General features: G+C 33.2%; 1 protein-coding gene across 7 annotated transcripts in view; it reads right to left on the bottom strand.

The window, feature by feature from the left end:
- KIF2A (kinesin family member 2A) overlaps window positions 1-24,986 on the bottom strand; it is a 62,725-nt gene that overhangs the window by 22,805 nt on the left and 14,934 nt on the right. For 4 of the 7 annotated variants that reach the window (XM_045566217.1, XM_045566223.1, XM_045566221.1 and 1 more), the window contains exons 2-11: window positions 11,225-11,319; window positions 10,350-10,469; window positions 8,161-8,215; window positions 6,785-6,907; window positions 6,103-6,203; window positions 4,398-4,493; window positions 2,840-2,894; window positions 2,271-2,433; window positions 237-327; window positions 43-106 (exon numbers count right to left, since the gene is read on the bottom strand). In XM_045566217.1, the coding sequence (XP_045422173.1) occupies window positions 43-106; window positions 237-327; window positions 2,271-2,433; window positions 2,840-2,894; window positions 4,398-4,493; window positions 6,103-6,203; window positions 6,785-6,907; window positions 8,161-8,215; window positions 10,350-10,469; window positions 11,225-11,319 (963 nt within the window). Of the gene's footprint in view, window positions 1-42; window positions 107-236; window positions 328-2,270; window positions 2,434-2,839; window positions 2,895-4,397; window positions 4,494-6,102; window positions 6,204-6,784; window positions 6,908-8,160; window positions 8,216-10,349; window positions 10,470-11,224; window positions 11,320-14,003; window positions 14,027-19,970; window positions 20,208-24,986 lie in introns of those variants that run through there. The other 3 variants (XM_045566219.1, XM_045566222.1, XM_045566218.1) reach the window with 3 other exon arrangements.

Here is a 24,986-nt window from a genome sequence, read left to right as displayed (position 1 = left end):
TATCTAAGAATATTCCAAATTATATGCAAAAAGGACCGTTACCTGCTAATGCATAAATTCCTTTAGAACAATCTTGATTCTTTCCTGAAAAGTCACCACCCATCGTCTGTATTTTAAAATGAAGATAAGTAGACATTATTTAGGAATAAGTCTTAAGGATTTAAGTCTCAGAATTAAGTTATAAGGAAAAGAAAGTATAACTTCATACCAGGATGTAACTTTAATAAATTACTTACATGAGTTTTTCCACTTCCAGTCTGCCCATAAGCAAAGCATGTAGCCATTCCCCTTTCAAATATAGTTTCCACTAGTGGTCTAGCAGTAAACCTTAAAAAGAAAATGCATCAGTCAGAATGTGCTGCCAATATTTAAATAACAAAAGTAATACCAAGTAATACAAAGTATTTTATTAATAAATAAAACTTACAACAAAATTTTAAACAAATCTTTGCTAAAAATTTTAAACAACCATATCCCAGAATTACTTAAAGCTACTTAAAGCATAACTTCAGTCAATAATTCTATAATAAATAATAGCACAATAAGGCATATATAATGAAAACAAAGTATCAATTATAATTTCAAAAGAAATAGAATTAAAAAAAGTGGTAATCTCAATAGAAAAAGAGAAAAAAATTGTAAAAACTTATCTTCAGACCATGTAAATAAGTGGAAAAATGATGATTACTTTGAATGTAGACAAGTAATTTATACTTAAGGGAAAAGAATAAAAATTATGCTTATAAGACATTGAATTCTGAGTTGATACTCTTGCTTCAGGAAAAGGATGCCTAAATATTATGGCTTGGATTATTTTTTCAGACATATTGCTATAACCCGTAGCCAGAGTTAAAATAAGGTGAAAAGGGATAAGAAACGCAGAGTGAAGTATTGAAAAGTACACTGACTATTAAAAAGTACAATAAAAAAAAAATCTACAAGTGGAATACTTTATAAAACTCTTTTGTTTTTAAGGCAAAACTGAAGAAGGCGTGGAACAAAAGCAGCAGAAAAAATTTCTGGTCAAACAAGCAGACATGAATCTATAGACCACGTGTGGTGGCTCATGCCAGTAAACCCCAGCACTTGAGGCCAGGAGTTGGAGATCAGTCTGGACAATATCAAGAGACCCTATCTCTACCAAAAAAGAAGAAAAATTATCCAGATGTGGTGGTGTGAGCCTGTAGTCCCAGCTACTCAGAAGGCTGAGGCAGGAGGATCATTTGAGCTCAGGGGTTCGAGGCCGCAGTGAGTTATGATTGTGCCACTGTGCTCCTGCACTCCGGCCTGGGCAACAGAGTGAGACCCTGTCTCTTAACATTAATAATAATTGGGTGCTTGGCCAATTTACAATTATAATTTCCTTTTAAACACATTCTTCACAATATCTCTATCTAGCATTCATATGTTCTTTAATTTTATCCTTTTTCTTTTACAACTGAACTTCCAATTTACTGGCTGAAGACCAATGAATTTGGTCTCAACAGTATTTTATTTGTCACACCTTTAATTCTTAGGAGTCTTATTAACTAACTTTCTCTTTTCCAGTCATTTTTATAAAATTCAAGGGCAACAAAATATAGCATCCAAGTAATTACAATAGACAGTCAATATAGACTAAAATAACAATCCTGCTAAAACTATCTGTTATAATTATTAGAAATCAATGTTTGAAAACTGATGAAAACTTAAGTTTGGCACAAAGATTTGGGATATCAGTGTACGATACATATACATTTGAATTGTTTATGAGATGAATATAAAAACATACAAGAAACTCATGTACTAAAACCATCTCCAAGCTTAAAGATGATAAAATCAGGCAAATGCAAGTAGATTTACAGAACTTTTTCATATTAAGTGGTGGTACATGCTAAATAAAGATTCAGACAAATTAATGATTGACAACAACAGGTATTTTAAATTTCTTTACTAGTACAGAGAATTAAAAGGTAAAAATTAAAAGTCCTCATCACATTCTATTCCTAGAGGTTACCATTTTCTAGAAATTTCTTATCTACATATATAGTTTATGTGTGATATGTATATAATAAGCTAATTAGCAAGTAGCAATGAAAACTATGATTTTGGAGAACATTAAAGAGAACAAGTGTTAATACTCATGATAACATGTATGACATTTTCTTTGTCTAAACTCAGAATGAAAAAGTGTATCGCACCTCTGGATAAATATTATAAGATTAATGTAAGTTTCAGAGTGGTGAAGAACATGGCATAAGAACAGAATTCTGACTTAAGAATTTACCTACCTGTAAACCATTTCATTAGGAGCTGAGTCATCAAAGGCATAATCAAAACGAAATGTTTGGTTTTCTAGGTACCTTGTTAAATCTACTTTTTGTTTTGGTTCATGTACCATCACAACATCTTTACTAGGGATTGTGATTACATCAAGATCTTTCATTTGAGTTTCTAAAAGAATAAATGAAAATCAATGCCCAGTAATTTTCACAACATTCATGTACAAAAATTATTTCAAGTAGTGAGAATTTATATAAAAGTAGTAAATTCTGGAAATATGAAGATAATATCCCATAAACATACTACTCAATAAGACAAAATATTTCAAAAACAAAGTAAAAAAAAAAAATCAAGATTTCTGTGAAGTAAGAAGCAGGAATGGCAATGATTCATATAGCAATATAGCATATAGCAATAACAAACCAACAAGTCTAGCCATAGAAATCTGCATAATGGATATGTACAAATGAAAGGAAATTATTTACATTTTCCATACTGATCTGATTTGTGCTATTATTAAAATACATTACAAATAAGATAAAATCAACCTTTTATTAGAACTTATTAAGCATAATACCTTTTTTATTGAGTGGTCGTTTTCTTACACACACACATATCCTATGTTCATCAATCTAGGAATAAAAAATATTTTATTTCAGTGATTATCAGTGCTATGTAAAACACTGAAAAGTTAACTATGTAATATTTCCTCCAGGGGTTTCAGAAATTTATACATAGCATAAATATAATAGGTAAGCTTTAAAAACAAATTAGCTTTACACAAATTTTAATGGTTGTCAGACACAATTACTTCCAAAATTCTGAGTGTAATAGAAACTTGCTTATTTTGTTATTTGGTAAACCATCACCTTACAAAATAAATTTGTAGAGTGTATACTATTTTTAGTAGCATTAAGTTCACATTAGGAAGCTGCCTTATACACTTGAAGATGTGCTGTACCCAACAAAAGTAAAACTTTCTATTCTACCAAGTGGCATTTTTTCAGGTCGATTATAGGGAAACTTGTTGGCAGAGATAACTACAAGCAAGAAACAGTATTCTCTGAAGATTATCGAGAAAAATAATTTGAACAATTAAATTTGCCAATTCTTATACCTAAGTATTTTTGCATAAAACTTATGTTCCACATACACGCCTCCATTTAATAATAATTATAAAGCAAGAATTAACAGAGCATGGTCTACAGACCTAATTTGGCCTACTACTTGCTTCTGTAAAGTTTTATTGAAACACACTGATTAAAACAAATGTCATACCCATGTATCATCTATGGTTGCTTTTACAATACAATGGCAGAGTTGAGTAGTTGTGACAAAGTCAAAAATATTTACTTTCAGGCCTCTTTCAGAAAAAGTTTGCCAATTCCTGTTCTAAAACATGAGCCTAGATTTAGTAGGTGAAACACATGGAGGGGTAGCAAGGCCTAAAATATATGGGATACAAATATTATGAACAATTCTATTGAATTCTATATAATACACCTGGCTAACACAAATGTATTTTTTGTAACTAACACATTCTGTATTTCCTAGGTCAGATGGATTATTTTTATAAGTACCAATTATTCCCTATCTAGTAAGTTTTCATTCTTTAACAGAAAGGAGTTGAGTAAATAAAGCGGAACATTTTTTTCCAGTACTAGATTTCTAGTCCACTGCAGCCCTCAACAACCATCCCTTACTGTTAAAAGACAGAATAAAATTTATTTAAAAATAACAAATTACTAATAGTAAATTGGAATGATGGTGGGATCTACAGCCCAAGCCAAAGAGAAAATAAGCTTGGAACTGAGATCAAAGTACAACTGATGGTTAGAAAGGAAACTGCATCTTCTGCTGTCACCCCTTGAACTCTTGCTCTGCCCTTCCAAAGACAAGGAAGCTTTGCTTTGAAAAGGACATCTCTGTGGGTAGCAAGTCTCATATATCAAATTATGGGAAATGAGCATAAATGTGGATGATTTCTTGATTTTCTTCTTAAAACATGGGGAATGAGCAACCATAAGGAGAGGAAAAACTATATAGCTAAGTGCAATATGAATTTAGTGAGTATCAAACATGTTTTTATTTAAAGCATAAAACGTTCCAGAGTAATGGTTTACAAAGAATCTTACAGGATCTGCTGTTGTTAATGGTCTATAATCCAAACTTCCTCTGAAGTCTCTGATCATACACATAATTTCATAATTTGGGTTTGTAGCATCAACATCCTATTACAAAACAGAATTCACCATTTATTCTAATTGCAATAATGCTGTACTTGTTGCATTTACAGTTATATATGGTTTGAAAATTAAAATAGATTGTGTCATCTGTCATAACCAAGCCCAAACTCAAACTGAAGATATTATATAGTTTCAGGGTTCAGGTTTAACAATATGTTCAGAATCACTTCCATATTAAAAACAATTCTCTTAGTCTACATGTATTCTGTTAACTCCAAACTAAAGGCTCCTCAATAAAGCCACTCTTTATCTATTTCAAAAATCCATCTGTTAAACATATACCTTAATTATCTTAGAAAATGGAGCAAAAGAGAAATAGTGCTAATCTTAACCACTGGCAAAGAACTCAAGTTGAAATTCTAGAAAAATTCATTTAATCAGATTTTTCTTCTAATTTCTTAATCCAATGTTTCAGCAAAGTATTAATAGAAATATGGATTTCCTTATCTTCATTTCCTATCTTTGTTGACTCTCTAAAAAAACTAAGGCATGATAAAACAGCCCCAAATTGAGAGGACATAGAACTTAAAGAAATCAAGAGCCAAGATAATTTTTAAAAATCTTTTAAGTTCATATTAGTGAATGCTGACTGTGATTTACTTTTTTGCTTCAAAACTGAGAAAATACAGATTAAGATACAAATAGCAATAGTTAGTAGCCTCTCCTAGCCATGAATAATAAATAATTGAACATTCTAAGAAGTCAGATTTTTTCATGTATCGTATTCAGATTTCTTTTGAATGTAATTAAATTGCAAAACTGTTACTGAAACTTACTTTCAATTAACCTAGGAAATAACACCAACTATGTCAACTGAGAAGCAGAATGTGAAATGAGAATTAAGAGATCAAGAAGATGTGTAAGTATTATGAAGTACCCACACAAAACACCAGGTGGCATCTGTGCTAAATATCAGTAGATAATCTATTTTGTGTACTATTTATTTCAAAACCCAATTAGCCATACTCAGGTCTCCTTCAGATAAAAGCTGATTTATTCAAGTTGAATATTATACTGGGTCTACATTTTCACTACACAACATCTGAAGTGGTAATTTAACATGATTAAGGGCATTTGAACAGACTATTAAATAAATAATACTGATGATTTACTACAGCAAATAAGTTCTAAGAATGTAACAGGTATCAGTACACTAGAGGAGTTACATGTACAATAACACAATTTCTAGTATGTGAAGACCTGTAGGGGGATAAAAAACCAATACTCTATGCAATTTTCCTATTGCTATTAAATAGTTTTGTTACCATTTTAAAATCAAAAGCCTATTATTCTTTAATGTTATACTGTACACATTACAATTTTGTACACAATGGCTTATTATTCATAATGGAACAAACACTGAGGCTAACTCTGAGGCTAACACATACTAAGACATGAAAAGTAAACAAAATGAAAATCTGTAATGGTAATTTATTTTCACAGGAGTCTATATTATTCCTCAATGTGAATTTAAGGAATTCTTGAAGTTCTTTAAATGAATCTTTCAACTATTTTTTCATAAGTCAATCACTTTCATCAATACAGTCTAATCTTTGGTTCATGCATAAAGAAAATACATGTTTACGTTACAAACCTGGGCTCTTTTTTCTCTAAGTTCTTGCTGTTGCAGTCTCCTTTTTTCTCGTTTTTCTTGCAATTTTTCTACTTCTTTCACACAATTAGATTTTCTACGTGCTGAAAGAAAAAGATGAGCTGTAGTATGAATAGTTTTCTGTTTTAGAGTACTGTACTTAGACTAAAAAATATTACATATGATTTCACCACATACACACAAAAAAGGTACACAGTAACAAGCATGCCTATAACAACTACATGAGCTCTACTTATGAGCTTCTTTATCAAAACTAGGAACAGGACAATATACAAATGAGAGTCCAGAAAAATGACTCAGACATATTGATACATGTCATCTCTTGGTTTAGATCACAGATCTTTAAACTGAAAGGATCAAGAAGCACAAGACTTTCTTCTGAAACATCTGACATATTGTCATGTGCCCAGAATTTCAAACTCAAAGCAATTGAAAAACTTAAAAAATTTCACATGAAAAAATTTTTGATCCAAAATATACATTTAAAAACCCAATTAACAGACTAAACTAATAATAAAAAAAGTAAGTTTTCCACAGTAGTAAAAAGAAATCTGCAATCAAGTTTGCAATGATGTTACCATTTGGGGACTTCTAAGAATGACCAAGAGAGAATACATGTATGCCCAAAATGACTGACTGAATCCTTGATATATAATTTACATACAAGGGGGTCCAAATTCCTTTTTTGCAGCTTGAACTGGAGATATATCTGAAACACTACCATTCTGTTGTGCAGAGGAAGACTGTTCAGGAAGCTGACTAGGCCGTGCACGTGCAGAACCAATCACTGTAAGTAAAAAAGTTTTAAATTCAGAACAGAAAATTTGTAAAAGCTAACTTTGGTAAAAGGAAGAGACATCTCAAAAAAACTGACACTTAAAAGTTACATCAGTAAATAGCCAATTTTTTATTTATACACACCGTAATTTCATTTATACCCACATAAATCAATTCTATTAATAAACAGACACAAGCTAAATAGGTTTGCAATGTAATATGTACAGACTTAGTTTCAAAAATGTAATTTTAACTATAAAACTCAATCTGAATAACTTACATAAAAACCAAAGCCAAGCTTGATTTTTAATAATCATTTAAAAATATATATGTGAACCCCTCCACGTCTTAAGATTTCAGACTCCAAAGGAATCCTCCTAAAATACGTGTGAAATATAAATTTCAAATGCACTCACATTTTTAAAAATTCACACTATTCAGATATACAGAGAGTAAAACTTTAAAGTCCTTCAACCCTCACTATATTCCAAATCCCACTCTTTGCAAATACGCTAATCTTCAGCAGAGAATTTCCCAGTGTGGATATTATAAATGTGAAAAAATGATATAAAATTAAATATAAACTCTTATAAAGAAATATAAATTTTAACAAGACTCAAAGGATAGTGTTTAAACTGAAGGACTTTCCCTCTACTTCTAATCTCTCCTCTAACACTTCTGTCTCTCCTGCTCCACCACCCCACAGAGAAAACCACGACTATCAGAAAGGACAATTTTGAACCGCTGAAGAGTAGAAAAGAAATTAATTACATTTTTCATCTCATGGCTGAAAATAAATGAAGGGAGACCTTCAGTTAACTACACAATTTATGCGTCCGTGCAACTTTTCTTTAGCTCACTCCAAAGCTAACCATGATCCTTTTTGGAAGCCCATTAACCACAAAATCATGATAAATGTCGTGATGATTAAGTTTACCTTTGTGAAATCAACCAATTAACTGACTCCTGCCCCATTCCTTCCTTTCTCATAATACTCTCCTCCAATCTGCAAATTATTGAATAAATCAGATGAATAAAATCTGCATATTTCATGGAGTTGCATATTCATCATATATATTTTTAAAATCATTTTTTGATATTATTGATATTGTGTTCGGAAATTAAGAAGATATCAATCTTAAAAGTAGCCACGTAAAGTTTAAATGAATAACATCATCAAGGGTAGTATTTACTTTTGATTTACCTTTTCAGGGACATAGTAAGAAGTCAACAGGCAAAATAAGAGATAAGTTTTTATTTTACCTCTATTATCTCTTGGAGGAGGATCATTCTTAATTGAAGCCACAGTCCGTCGATTCTATAAAAGGAAAAATGTTTATTGTATTTTCTTTCTTTACTCCTCACATAATATCATAATCTCAGCTTCTTTTAATTAAACAAAAGTAGACAGACATGCATAAAATAATACAATAATAAAAATACATACAATAATATAAAACTAAATGAAGAAAAACTATTATCTTCTAATGGCTTACTACTAATGCTATCAATACTCAAGTTCCCTTATATGAGGTATTTTCTCTTCCTACTCTCTCTAAAAATATTCAGGAGTTAACAGTAACCAGGTACTGCTCTAAGGACTTTCTTTACAACAACCCTATGAGGCTATTACTATTTCTATTCCCATTTCATAGATGAGAAAACTGAAGCAGAGATTTTAAGCAGCTTCACTATAATTTATGTTTTTAATCACCATGCTATCCTGCCAAAACCATGTAATAAATGGATATCAGGGGGTAAATCATAAAAATGTTAGTTCTAGAGAGCTTGGAATCCCTGGTTAAACTATCAGAATACTATGAAATGTGGATTGGCAGTAATCCTAAAAGGGTTTCATTAGAGTTTTAAGACAGAAAACTTTTGTTCGTATGATTCATTTACTAAGATTTCATTTTATTTACCTCAAAAAAAGATATCAAATAATGCAGCTGGTTCTCCAACCCTGGCTGCACATTCAAATCAGATGGGTACCATTAAAAGGACATTGATGCTAAGGCCTCCTGAGATAAAATAAAATTAAATCTCTGGGAGTAGAACTCAGAAATCAGTATTTTAAAAAATTCTCCAGAAATTTTTGTATAGCAAAGGTTGCTAATGATATACCAAGAAGAATAAACTGTTAATATGAAGATCTTCCAAGGTTTTGGAGCTGAATATGAAAAACAGTCCATTTACAAGTGGTAATAATGACCTCTAAGCAGTGACTCTCAATATGATTAAATTTATATGAATTGAAAATCTGCTTTATATTCATATGCATAGTTTACAAAACAGACTTTTGTTGGTATCATTAAGCTTCTATCATACTGTATGTGGACGCTTAGTATGTCTTTTCTGCAAGATAATCAGTTTCTTATAGGCTGAAAGCCATGTCACTTTGTATTACTCATCTTTGTATTTCTTCTAGCACAGTACCTGGCACCATGTGAAAAAAAAAAAAAATCAATAAATACTTCTTCAACTGAAAACAAAGAATTGCAGATTCAACAACTCTGTGGTACTATCTGGTTTAAAGAGAGTTGTACTTTTTTTTCTGGAGACAGGGTCTCACTCTGTTGCCCAGGCTGTTGCCTTGCAGTGCTGTCCTTAGCTCATTGCAACCTCAAACTCCTGGGCTCAAGGGATCCTCCCATCTCAGCCTCCCAAGTAGCTGGGACTATAGGCACATACCACTACACCTGGCTAATATTTCTTATTTTTTGTAGAGACAGGGTCTTGCTATGTTTCTCAGGCTCATCGCCAACTCCTGGGCTCAAGTGATTCACCCACCACAGCCTCCCAACATGCAAGGATTAAAAGAGTTAGCTACTGCACCCACCAGAGTTGTATTTTGATACAAATTTTTAATAGTGAAGGGTTTTGAGGGAAAGGAAGAGGAATTATCTTTAAAAACAGTAAAAATAATGTGCTTTTAACTTCTGTAAAGATAAAATTGCTAAGTAAGATACAGCATGGTTTTAAGGTTTATCTTCACAGATAACAGAAGTAAATTACATGCTATCATTTCCCATCTTTCTTTAATAAATATAAACAGCAAAATTTTAATTTCAAAAGACTACCAGAGTTAGTAATCATAAATAAACAGCTATTATTCCTTTGTCAAATCATATGTATTCATCAACAAACACTAACAAGCAAATGGTTTTGACTCATATCTCCTAAGAAGGTACTAGTCTCAGGAAAAATCCTAATTAGGCAAGTAATTTCTAGGATCTTTTCTAATGACTGTCATAATTGTGAATTAGACAAACTCAATCCTTGAAAGTATTTGTGTGTACATATGGATGTGGATAGCAGAAAGAATGAAAGTTTTTTTAAAAAGCAAATTAATCTCAACACTTAAAACATACTTTCAATATCCTACCAACTTCAAACCAGAACATACACACCTAACACACACACAGACCCTGCTGTGAAATTTCATCACTGACCTTTACAATTTTGTTTACTTTGGCTGAGGATGTTGGAGGTGGAGGTGTTTCTGGACTGGGTTCAATGTCTTCATCAGGTACAAGATCAGGGTTAAGTGAAAAGATGCTCTCCAGGTCAATCTATTTATAACATACAAATATTTATTTTGAGACTGCATTTTGACAATTAACCTTTTATTTTTCTAATAAATTGACATAAATAACAGCTAAATGATTTCAGCCTAATGAATGGCAGTGCTGGCAAACTAAATTATACAGAATTATAATACACATATTTAAAGAATCTCTTTTAAAATAGCATTTTATAGCCTTGACTATACGAACTGCAAAGCAACACAGTGACCAATAGAACCACATAATTAACTTACAGCAAGTTTCAAATTTTATGAGCCGGGTTAAAAGAATATTTTCATCTAATAATTAACAAGTTTGACACATGCAATCACATAAGAAGGAGGAATCTACCTTCTTTTGAAAAGTTTTAATCATTTAAAAATTTTTAAAGTAATGATAAAGAATACATGCACTATATAAAACTATGTTCTTTTTTTTTTTTTTTTTTTTTGAGACACAGTCTCACTCTGTTCCCTGTTCCCTAGGCTAGCATGCCATGGCATCAGCCTAGCTCACAGCAACCTCAAATTCCTGGGCTCAAGCGATCCTCCTGCCTCAGCCTCCTGAGTAGCTGGGACTACAGGTGTGCACCATCAAAGCTAGCTAACTTTTTCTATTTTTAGTACAGACAGGGTCTTGCTCTTGCTCAGGCTGGTCTCGAACTCCTGACGTCAATATAAAACTATATTCTTTTCTGTTTTGTTTCACATTCAGCATCTTGATTGCAGGACTAGTAATAAAATTTAACCCAATGGTCATACCTCTTTGCCTTTTGTATCTCCATTTTCTATCCATTCAACGGTTACACTTTCATTATCTTCATTTAAAGATGTTACCATTGCTTGATGTATTCGGCCTAAGTGGGAATAAAATACACATTTTTAAAATACCATGAATTATGGCATTCCTAAACAGCAAAATACAATTGTAAAACCTGTAATTTTTTTTTTTTAAATGACATTACCTCTCCTCCTTACAAGGGATGTACACAGAGTCTCAGGATTAGAGAATGAATTTTATCCACAGGGCCATAAATCAATTTGCTACTTGTCAAGTCCAAGAAGTCAAGAAATTAGATTGAGACTGAAAGTTTATTTTCAGTATATATGATAAATGGTCACACAGTGACATGGAATGCTTGAAATTTTATACTGTTAAATAGGTCTAATCATTAGAAAGTTCCCTTCCTATGAGCCAAAAATGACTGAGTGGAACAAAGAACAAAAATTCACAAAGCAATTTTTAATACTATACTGACATAAAACGCTTTTTGCTTAAAACTCACTTTTAGTAAATATTGTTGAAATTGATGAAATTATTTTAAAAATAAGAAATCTGAGTCCAAAAAAGTTGGGAAATGCTAATCTAAAATGGCTTCTTCTATATGTTGCCTATCCAAATCTATTCTATTCCTTAACTTTCCCTGACTACTCTAGACTTACCATCTATAGAGAGAAGATACTATATATAATGTATTAAACTTGTTTTCCCTTCTTAATAGACTGTGGATCACATATATCTGTTAAATAACTACAGATCTAAATAATTATTTGTAATTATTACATAATATTCCATTATGTTTATCATAACTTATTTAATACCTATTGACGGTCACTTAGGATATGCGTATTTTTTTAACTATTATAAACACTACAATGAATACTATCGTATATTTGTTACTATGCACTTGTCAGATTATTTCCTTAGGACAAATTCCTAGAAACAGACAAACAAAATAATATTTATAAAAAACACTTTTTTTTTTTTTTACTTGTTTCATCTGTTTTCATCTTACCTATCCTTTTGATTATCAGTCTAGTAAGGATGGAAACTATGTTATATATCTGCATCTTTAATTTTACCTAACAAAATGCTGAACATATGGAATTTTCATACGTATTTCTTAAATGAAATCCTTGGGGGCATCTATAATTTACTTTAGGGTATCATGTAGCTATTTAAACATCTAAAAACAAATATACAGTACATAAAACAATATTAGTATAAGCCATACAATAACCTTAAATAAAATATGGGCACTGTAATAATTTGAAAAGTGTTATTATATATGAAATTACTATGAATCATCACCTTTTCTGTATGGGCTCAAATAAAAATTTGCAGAAGTTATAAATGAATATAATCTTATAAAAAATCCAATACTGAGGACATAAATACTCTCAAAGGATATATTGGTTTTGCTTTGTATAAAAACTAAAATATAAACTAGTGATCTTTCCATGACAGTATGTGCAGATTTACCTATGAATTTTAACTATTACATACCATTCCATAAAACAAATGTATCACAATTTAACTTTACTAAGAATAATTTTAATTGTTTCCAACTGTTTGCCATTAAATGATGTTGTACTGAATATATAAACACAGGTATGAATGTTTCCATAAATAAGATTTCTAGAAGCAGAATTAATGGGTCAAAGAAATTGAAATTTTGATAGCTACTTCCAAATTACCCTCCATTTACATTCCCACCAACAGTGAGACCTATTCCTCCGCATCCTCATCAACACTGAGCATTATTAATCTAAAATTTTTATCAATCTAATGTGTCAGATCCTTCTTTAAGCTGCTATTTTTTAAGCATGAATATGTCAGATAGTGGCTCATTTAATCTACACTGTTCCATTTAATAGCAACAAATATACCTATGAGGTAGATATCTCCATTTTAAAGATGAGAAAACCGAAGCTCCAGATGACACAGTTTATAAGTACCATGGATTTGAACCTTGGTCAGACTGTAAAAACACTATTAATTACTATGTTTCTCTACTCCCTTCAATTTTAAGTGGATGAAGATGTCTATATGGCTTTAAGTCCAGCATTCCTGTAAAAATTGATATATCAACTGTAGCGTAGATTCTCAACCCTCATTGTGAACCAGACATTCCTAGGGAATTTTTACAAAATAAAATGACAATGCCTGCTCCCAGATAATGAGTCTATTCTTGCCAAATTCACTGCTATCACCTTGGTGCAAACTACCAATGCCTTGTCCTTGGATTACTGTGATATTCTCCCAACTAGTTTCCCTGCTTCCACCTATCTGCCCTTCTGTCAATTCTCCAGAGCAGCCAGAATATTCCCAGTAGAAACTAAGTCAGATACTACTCCTTTGCTCAAAACCTTCCAATGGCTCCCCATCTCATATAGAGTAAAAGCCAAGATCCTTTCAATGGCCTTTTAATGACCTCCAACAAAGCCCTACATGACCTGATCCCTCATTACCTGTGGTCCCATTCATCCTTTACTAGAGTAGCAACTTTCCCTTTCAAGGGACTGATTTCTATTTCACACAATACCACCTCCAATCCCCCCAACCCCCAAAAGATGGGTCAAGGACTTAAATGTTAAAGACAAATGTGAAAGCAAGTGAGTAAACAATGGTACCATTTACCGAGATAAGTGGACATTAGAGGAGAAACATGTGTTGGGGTGGAGGAAAATGATGAGCTAGAAAATACTGGGAGGATTCAAAATGGAGAGGCTTAAAAAATGGAAATTAGATAACTCTTACTTCAATTTGATTTATTGAGAAATTAGGTATATAACCACTAGAAGTGGTATGTGTCATTTGGGTCCTCTTGGTAGCAGATGTTGAGACAGCTAGGTGTGCAAGAGGTTTACTGTGAAAGATAAAAGAGGGAGGAAAGATGGTTGGGCATAGAAAACTTTCAGAATATGATGCAGATCTGAAACCTATGAAGGAAATGGGGATATGAAAGAAGCAGGACTGAGCAGACCTTGATGCAGATCTGACAAAGTCTTGACCAACACAGTAGGGAGCTTCAGAGCAAGATTGCCTATTAGAGGAATCCTGGACTGGGCCAAAACGTACATGCCCTATTATCCATGCTATACTCTTCTCACTGGCTGGGTGTTTCACAGGAAATTCAAGGCCTCAGCCAAAAGGCTAAAAATCCACAAGGTACTAACAGCTAGAGGCTATCAGCTGACTGTACTCCCTGAAACTGAAGTTCTTTTTTAGTGGAAAATCCAAGCAGTGTACTTACATGGTTGTAACAGGATTTGAAAAAGAAAACGAGTTTAAATGGTAGTGGAAATGAAGAGTGGATCCCAGAGAGGCATAAGCAGCCCTGCTAAGGTAAGCATAGTCACCATCACAAACTGGGATGGAGGAGCTATAACTGCTGTATCAAGCCCCCCATCAATCACCATCTCCACAACATCAGTGAGGCTGAAACCCAGCAAGCAGCCACTCTTGTCCCCACTGTCCATGGAGCCTCAGAACAGTAATACCCACCACTGGGGACAAGAAGATTATTGCAGCAAAGGTTTTAGAGAAAATGAAAGGTTTTAATAAAGACACTCATACGGTTTTATCAACAGGAAAAAGGAAATATTTGAGCTCAAGGAAGATGTATTTAATACTAGATGATCATAAAGATCATAAACCCTCAACAGGAAATGGAGAATCTGTGGTTGAAGTTGTCGAAGAAATGAGTACAGAGATGGGTCTCCATGCAATTACCAACAAAGTTACAACAATAATGAGAATGGAGAAAGCATGTGCATGTTCCAAAAGGCAAGACCAACACCATTCCTACTGCTGGGCATCTACTATAGTACTCCAACCTTTCTGGGCAAGGAATAGTGCCTTAATGTACCATAACTAGGTATGCAAAAAAAGGTAGACCTGTGGGGCAAAATATTTATCAGGGCTATAGTTCACAATTCCACAGGGACCTTAATCTCCAAAAAGCCTAGAGTGATTGGCAATGAGAGGATAAAGAAAATCAAGGAGAGACTACCCAGTATCAGCAGTCTCCTCTCGTTGGAACACTGGAACCTCCATGACTTCAATTCCCAATGCAGACACTCGGAAAGCCTTAAATCACAAGTTAGCAGAATCAAAAGCATCTGATCCACCAGCTAAGACTAAACTCTAGAGGTTGAGAAGGGCAGGACTGAGAAATATGTTGGCTTATCTCTATCATATATAGTTTATTCATCCAACAAGAAGAAATGAATACGAAATTCCAGCAGTAAAAAATGAATAAATGAAGTCTTAAGCATTTGCTTTTTGGCAATTTATCAAATAACTAAAATATCTGCAGTACCCAATGCAGCACGGGGCTTTTATTTGTACTAAAAGATGTCTATAAAAAAGTTTAAAAAAAAAAAAAACCCTAACTTTTCCCAATATGCCTTTAAATTTTTAAAAAAATGTTTTACATGTGGCTTTCAATTGAGATACTCAAGTACCTCTTTTTTAATTGTAATAAAAATTTACAATTTGATTTTTTCAGGAGTCAAATAGCAAGCACTGTTAAAGCTGTTAAATAACAAAATAAGAAGAGGGACAGATACAGGAAAGATTTTTCTTTCTTTCTTTTTTTTTTTTTTTGAGACAGAGTCTTGCTCTGTTGCCCAGGCTAGAGTGCCATGGCATCAGCGTAGCTCACAGCAACCTCAAACTCCTGGGCTCAAGCGATCCTACTGCCTACCTCAGCCTCCTGAGTAGCTGGGACTACAGGCATGTGCCACCATGCCCGGTTAATTTTTTTCTATATATTTTTAGTTGTCCAGGTAATTTCTTTCTATTTTTTTAGTAGAGATGGGGTCTTGCTCTTGCTCAGGGTGGTCTCAAACTCCTGAGCTCAAACAATCTCCCCGCCTCAGCCTCCCAGAGTGCTAGGATTACAGGCGTGAGCCACGGCCCCCAGCCAGGAAAGATTTTTAAAGGGAAAAAAAAAATCATGATATGGTGATAACATATAGGCATAACAGGAAAGTTTCAAGCCTGGATGACTGGGAGAATGACAATACTAGGGGCAGAACAATGACATACTTTATCCTAAGGCTCAGTGGTTAATAGCAATCATGCATGCATGGGTGTTAATAATATTAATCAGGATTGGAAGTATCTTCCCCAGAACCTGTGCCAATCTTCCCACATGGCCCTCCAAATACCATCCCATTTCTCTGGTCCCTCTGAGAAAATTCCTGTATTCCATCTTCACTAACTCATTGCTCTTTGCCTCTCTTTGATTCTCCATTTACTTTATTGTGAATTATATCACATATAATTCTACACTATACATTTAATTCTACATTAAAAATAAACTGAGCAAACATCTCCGTATCCACCATCAGCCAAGTTAAGAAACAACACTTCTGAAACCCCACATATCCTCCCTAACTGAGTCTCTCCCTCTCTCCTCTTTTCTCCTCCCAAGAGGTAATCTCTACCCTGACACTTAAGATAATCATGCTCTGGCTTTTCTTTATAGTTTTACCACCTATAAATGTAAAATACACATATAAAAAAATCTAAACAGTTTGCCTATTTTAAAACTGTATACAAATGGATTAACACTACTTTTAGACATTTCTTTTGCTCAACATTTTTTGGATTCATTTATATTGTTGTATGTAAATGCTGCATATATAAAATGTACATAACTCATTTTCACTACTATATAGTATTTCATTGCATGAATATGGCAAAATTTATTTATCTATTCTACTGTTGGTGGACAATGAGTTGTTTTTTATGTTTCTGCTATCAGGGACAATGATGCTATGGGCATTATTATATATATATGTATTGGTAGAAATGTATGAGAATTTCTCCAGGAAATATATATAGTAAGATACAGAATAATACAGAATAAGAGTATACACATATGAAACTTTTCTAGTTAGTGCCATGATGTTTCCTATCTATAGTGGCTGTACCTGCAATGATTTGTAATCCAACTAACAATTACTTCACATCCACAGTAATACTTAATATTTGACAGCTTTAATATATCATATTATGGTTCTAATTTCTCTGATTTAATGAGGTTGTGCCTATTTTTGTGCTTGCTGGCTATTTAGGCCTTTCGAGTGTCTTTTTCTTGCTACTTCTCTATAGAAAGTCTCTATATATTCTTGGTATTAATCTTTTGTTATATATATTGCAAATATTTTCTCCAAGGTGGGGCTTATCTTGTCATTTTCTTTATGGTGTCCTTTGATGAATTTTAGTTCTTAATTTTAATGTAGTCAAATACACATTTTTCCATTATGGCTGTTTTTCTGTGTTAATAAAATTCTTCCTTAGACTAAGATCATTAAGACAGTTTCTTACATTTTCTTCTAAAGTTTTACAAAGCCCTTCACATTCAGAACATTAATCTATTAGTGTGTGTACGATAACACAATTTCCTTTTTTTCCCCTAGGTAAAATAAATTATTCCAGTACCATTTCCCGAAAAGCCCTTCCTGCCCCTACCTATCTGTAATACTACCTGTCATATTTCAGGCATACACATGAGTCTTTTTCTTTATTCCTGAACCAAAATTACACTGTCTTAATTACTATTATAGCTTTGCTTACTAATATCTTACCATAAGATAGAATAAGGCTTTCTGCCTTATTGCTCTTTAAGAGTTTCTCTGATCTTCTGGCCTTTTTGCATGTCTGTGTAACTTTTAGAATCAGTTTATCAAGTTCCAAAAATCAACTAAACTAACAAAAACAAAACACTACCTGTTGGGATTCAGAGTCGAATTGCATTGAATATTTTGTTATGGATTTTTACATAATTGATCAAGAGTGATACTGCCCAGTAATTTTCCTTTCTTGTACCAACCTTGCTACATTTTGGTATCATGGCATGCTAGTCTCTCAAAATGATTTTTTATGGCAGAGTTCTCCCTTTCCATACTCTGGCATGTGTAAAATTAGAATCATTTGAACCTTGAGTGTTTGGCAGGCACTGGTTAAAACCATCTTGGTTTGGGGTATGATCTATGGGAAGATTCAACTTCCTTAATAATTATAGAATTATTATAGTTTTCTATTCTTGACTGTTTTGATATCATATTTTTCTAGGAGCTTTATATACATTTTCACATTTTTAGCATAAAGTTATTTTATAATATCGGTTTAATGCCTGTGACAACTGTAATGATGCCCATTTTTTCATTCCCAATTTTAAACTACTTTTTCTCTTAATCTCACCTGAGATTTATCCATTTTATTTGTCTTTTCCAAGAATAAACATCTGATTTTGCTGAGCCTTTCCTTTTCTTATGAGTTATTAAATACTTAATTTCTGTTCTTAACATTATTATTTCTTTCCTTCAACTTACTTTGGGCATATATTACAGGGGTTTTTCCCTTAAATTCTTAAGACAAATGCTTATTAACTCATTCATCCTTATCCTTTCTTTTTTCCTCATAAGCAATTAAGCCTGCACATTTCTCTCCAAGAACTGCTTCAACAGCGTCTTACAAGTTTTTATATGTAGTATTTTTGTTATTATTCAGTTCTACCTATTTTTCTAATTTTTCTTATGATTCTTTAACTCATGAGTTATGTAGAAGTGTTTCTCAAATTCCAAACATATGGGAGTCTCCTAGGTTTCCTGTTAATGATTTCTAAAGGTTAGACACTTGACCAATCAGAACAAAGCCACAAATAACTGATAGACTTTCCTAGTGTACAGTGGCTGAATATCCCTGTATTTCTACCTTAATTGCACTGGACTGCTTCCCCTAGTGGAAAATTTCCTACAAACCTAGCTCCAGGGAACAAATCAGCAGCATTTTTTAAAATCAGCATCTTTATTTAAACAGGAGCCACACAAGTCCAAGTCTTCAAACAGTAAACCTGGTTCTGATCCTTTTTTTTTTTGTTAAGTCTCTTTCTCCCCCATAATCCTACAGGAGGCAAACTTTTGCCATCTTTGCCTGCTTCAGTCACCACCCCTCCCTTAGAATTTCTGGTCCATTGCTGCTTCATGATCTGGTTGGTTTTTGAGCTCAACTATGCTTTTTTAGTTTTCTCTTAGGTATCTGGGGCAGAAGGATGCCAATACATGAACTTTATTGTAGTATTTTGACCAGAAGTCCCAGTCCATTTTTAAGTCGTGTCATATTCATAGAAAATAGGGGTCAGATCTGAAAACTTTGTTTATGTTATTATATAAAATCAATGCTATTTAAATAAGTGTTACAGTTTTAAAAATTCTATATATTTTTTTCAATTATTATGGGTACATAACAGTTGTATATCTTTATAGCGTACATGTGATGTTTTGACACATGCATACAATGTGAATTAATCAAATCAGGGTAATTGAAGTATCCATTATCTCAGTCATTGAACACTTCTATGTGTTAGCAACATTTGATTCCACTCTTTTAGTTATTTTAAAGTATATCCTAACTTATTGTTGATTATAGTCACTTTGTTGTATTATCAAATGTTCATTCTATCTCCCTACCCAACTATATTTTTGCACCCATTGACCATCCCCACTTTATGCTCCCCTCCCCACTACCCTTCCTAGTCTCTGGTAACTGTCATTCTACTCTCTTGTCTCCATGAGATCAATTGAAAAACTCTATAATTTTTTAAGACTTAACATCTAGAGACATATTTGAAGGTTTTATTTCAACCTACTTGTAAATATAAATTACTGTACAAAATGTCATCTGTTGAGGATGAAGTAGAAAAATACTCACAGTTTGGGAAAGTACAGGCAAACACTGCAGACTCTCTCTCCAATCATTATTTTCCCAATGGAACATCTCTTGTTTCTTCCCAAGACTTCTCCCAAACTTCATAAAATGTACTTATCTCTCAATGCAGGATTTTTTGGTCCATGTTTATATAGGAAAAGATTTATATGTGCCAAAATTCAATTAACATGTCATTTTACTTTATTTTCTTAAGAGATGGGGTGTATGCTCTATTGCCCAGGCTAGGGTTCAGTGGTGTAATCATGGCTCACTGTAATTTTGAAATCCTGAGCTCAAGTGATCCTTCTGCCTCTTCCAAGTAGCAAGGACTATAGGCACATGCCACCATGCTTAATTTTCAATTTTAAACAAATTTTAAAAATTTGTTGTAGAGATGGGATCTTGCCATACTGTCCAGGCTAGTCTCAAACTCCTGGCCTCAAGCAATGTTCCTGTCTCAGCCTCAGAAAGCTCTGGGATTACAGGCATGAGACACCTGTGCCTGGCTCCATTAGCATTTTGAGCAGAAGTATGCAAGAAAAGTTTTGAGTTACAGTCCAAATATAATTGCTTGACTGTCAGAATCACATATAGATTTTAAAAAATCATGCCAAGTATCAAAGTGACACAAACTGTAGGCATAGGATGATGCTTTAATCATACTCAGTGTAAGCCATTTACTGACAGTTTGTCCTGAATGTAGGTACAGTCTTTCATATTTATTTAGCCCTGTTTCGCTTATTGTTGAGGGTCCCAAAATATTTAATAAATGTTAAAAAAAAATACTGGGAATAGACAAAAAGCAATTATAATGGAAGAAAAGATTTTACTACATATAAATCTTATTCATTATTTACTGATCAAGCATGATGGTATTCTACTAATATATAGGTGACTCACAGTGCCAGTTATATTTCTGAATTTGGTGAAGAGAGTTCAGATTGATGATGAATGCATTACACTTTTTTCCCCATTTAAAATAAAGGCAAGGCCAGGAGTGGTGGCTCACGCCTGTAATCCTAGTACTCTGGGAGACTGAGGCGGGTGGATCGTTTGAGCTCAGAAGTTCAAGACCAGCCTGAGCAAGAGCGAGACCCCGTCTCTACTAAAAATAGAAAGAAATTATATGGACAACTAAAGATATATAGAGAAAAAATTAGCCGGGCATGGTGGTGCATGCCTGTAGTCCCAGCTACTTGGGAGGCTGAGGCAGAAGGATTGCTTAAGCCCAGGAGTTTGAGGTTGCTGTGAGCTAAGCTGACACCATGGCACTCTAGCCCGGGCAACACAGTGAGACTCTGTCTCAAAATTAAATTAAATTTAAATAAATAAATAAATAAATAAAAATAAAATAAAGGCAAATAGGCTCCCAATCAGCATTTTCACATACAACATCTAATTTTTAGGAACAATTTACTGACTTAGATGGGATATGACTATGTATTGCTTAAAAACAAGATCCTCACTGGTTTCTGCTACTGAGAATAAGATTTTCAAATATATTAAACATAGTAATTCTCAGAAGAAAAAGTCTATACTAAACCATTCAAGCTAAAAAAATGACAATTTCATATGGTTCAACCTAACAGAAAAAGAAATTTAACCCCAAATTTAGATGTCAAGATAACTTATAAAAATACAATGTGCTAAATCGAATATAAATATATAATAAACTACTTTAAAATATAAGCTTTATTTTAAAGCCATTTTTATGTTTAGTTCATTCTAAGAAATATCTTACATCATTTAAGGCTCAATTTTTTTGTTATGGTCAAATTAGATGGAAAATAGTTCCGATCTCAACTTTTTAATATTTATCTGTTGGTAAATATTAAGACAAATTCATTTTTTTTTGAGACAGGAGCTTGCTCTGTTGCCCAGGATAGAGTGCACTGGCATCATCATAGCTCATACTGCAACCTCAAACTCCTGGGCTCAAGCAATCCTCTTACCTCAGCCTCCTGAGTAGCCTCAGCCTCCTGAGTAGCTGAGACTATAAGTGTGCACCACCATACCCAGCTAATTTTTCATTTTTTGTAGAGAGGGGTCTATTGCCTGGGCTTGGTCCTGGCCTCAAGCAAATCCTCCCACCTTAGCCTCCCAAAGTGCTAGAATTATAGACATGAGCCACCTCGGCCGGCTAACGAATGATTTAAAAAAAAAAAAAAAAAAAAAAAAAAGCACAAATGACTGAATAGAACATACACCCAAATTCAAGTCCCAGTGAACAAAATAACAAATACTATGGCTTTCATATATCAGGACTTTCTAATCTTTAAAATTAAGTTGGTTACTTAAGATTGGTATTAGTGCTCTCTAATTTGCCATAAAAGCTCATATATTTATTGTGCTATCAAAAACAAGTTTCACATGTTGACAATTGCCTTTTGGTCTCTGAAAACAGGATCCTATTATATGTTTTCTAGTTCACAGCTGAATTCACAGCAGCTGTGAGGCTAAGAAATGCCAGCAACCAATTAGGCTGGCATAAACCTTGTCTAGCATATAAAGTATAATTTGGTTGCAAATGTAGGAGACAAGAGCCAAAACAAATCAGCCAAGAATACTAATAAAATTTCATTACAAGTATTTAAAAGTCAGAATATTTAAAATCTAACAAATATATGCATTTTATTAAAAGGATATGGTGGTAGAACATTAGGAAAAATATGAAAAAGCAATAATCAATTCTTTTCAGACCCAAGCAGTTTTTTAAAAGGTTGCAGCTGTTTCTGACATACCTAGAATTACAAACTGTTTTTTTTCCTATTTCTAATTACTCTAATCACAGGGTTGAGTATACGTGAGCATACGTATGACAAGTCTTCCCCAAAAGTGAACATTATTTTTATCAGTTCCCCTTGAGATGTTTCATCCTTTTAAGATATTAAAACCTTAATAAAAAATCTGAAACCTAAACATGTAAGAACATAACTAAAATAATTAGTAAAAATAAAACGAATTATAAGATTGTTTATAATGGCGATTTTCAAACCCTTTGAAGTTGTTAAAATCTGTTATTAAGTATGATAAACTTTAAAATATGACTAAAATCAATGCTTTATAAAATATTAAAATATAATTTTAAAAATTTTACATATACTTTGAAAAAACTAGCATCACTGGTGATTCATGTGTATACAGCCCTATAATGAAAACTAACAGAAATGGATGAAGGTCTCAAGATTAAGAAGATCTCCACAGAATCCAGAGATGAATTTCTCATATCTGGTAGCCTGGCAGATGTGAACATATCTGGAGAGAATAAAACCCCCCAAAGTTGACTGCCACTGCTTGGGAATGGAAAGCTGGCACTAGATTGTCCAGGATCTTGCATGCCCAGCTAAGGCATTCATCTGTAAGAGCTTAGATTCATGGCCCCAGAGCTAAGTACAGCCCAGATCTTGCTTAGAATTCGCTGTATGTCTTTAGGGAATAATTTAAGTGCCTCAACCCTTGGACTTTTTAATATAAGAAGTGAGATATTTTGTATGGTGACTATGAAAACAAAATTTTTAAATTTAATTTATTGGCTTGCATGCCAACAAATTAAAATATATAGTTCTCTAGTGTATCCTTGAAAAAGCTTCTAGCAAACCCTACAATTTTCAATCAGAATACCACTGCATAATTTGAAAGAATCTTTTTTATAGACTTAAAAAAATATGAGAAAAAAGGAAGTTATCTCCTGCATCTCACAAGTAGGGACTAAGAAGGAAAATATGCATAAATACTCATCTCAGAAGAACAAAGAAGTAAATATTACTCTGAGTTATGAAAATCACACATCAGACCAAGTGCCTGGCAGAACAGTGTTGTTTCCAGAGGGTGAGTAAAGCACATATACTTACTGAGAGTAGTTGGTAAACAGATACCTGAAAGAAGAACTTTCTTCCAAGTCAGTCCCTACCAGAAGAGAATCCTGATAAATTATCTTAGAACACACTGACCTGAAAACTTTTGCCACTTCCTATCATGTGATTGACAAAAACCTGCCTTAACTAGTTACCCATTTTTCTTAAATAATTAAATATATAAAATAGTGATTCCCATCAATTACAGATTTAGTTATTAGAACCAAGCACCAATGTAGAATGCAAATTCAAACATTTGAGTGAATCTATTCAAATAGAGTCATAGAAAAACATATTATGTTAATTAGCTGTTGCTGTCTACAGAGGTTTGTTTTAAGGTTGGTTTTTTTAAACAGATACAATTTCTTTAACTTATTAAAAGAATTCTAAAAGGATGGTCCTTTAAGAATATGAAAACGATCCACCTTTTTAAATAAGTTTATAATATAATGATCTATCATATAACAAAATCAGAAAAAGTTGAGAAAACAGAGATTGTCAAATGCTGCTTTAAGAGAGACTAAACATGACAAGGATGCTATAAAAAAACCCCATTAGTTAGAAAACGGAAGACATTGCTAACTACACAGTAATATTCATACATTATATCTTAGTTTTGCCAACTACCTCAAAGCAGTTTACAATTTATTATTTATACTCTCTCTAACAGTAAATGTCAATCAGCTGTTCCTAGATGCCACTGACCAGTAAACAAGGACAGAAGGGAAATCTGGTGATCTGTCGCAGATCTGTCGGAGATCATACAGCAGATCTGTAGCAGTCAAACTCTCAAACTCTGATATTAAGGTTTTGCTGGCTAATCTAAGCAGTGATGAAAAGAATCCTTAATGAGGACTATGTAAACATTACACCGTTTTCAATAGCTTTGGTAGAACAAGGAGCCATTAGAGAAGGACATAAATAATGCCTCAGCTGACACTGGTTACAGTGCTGTTGCTGTTTAGTAAATCCCTGGGGACTGTGACTTTGCTCAACATAGAGACCTTTCTGTTTTGGTTTATCACACTTAAGATGTTACTGCTTATAACTCAATTTAAAAGTTCAAATATTTCCCTTCTTAGAGTTTAAACACAAAGCTGGAATTTTGACATTAGGAGACAAAAAAGGGAATGATACAGCTGAGATTTTGATGAAGAAAATAAAA

This window comes from Lemur catta, chromosome 12 (genome assembly GCF_020740605.2).
Source record: "Lemur catta isolate mLemCat1 chromosome 12, mLemCat1.pri, whole genome shotgun sequence".
Lineage (NCBI taxonomy): Eukaryota > Metazoa > Chordata > Mammalia > Primates > Lemuridae > Lemur > Lemur catta.
Note: the sequence above shows the minus strand (reverse complement) of the source record. Positions and strands in the feature narration are given on the sequence as shown.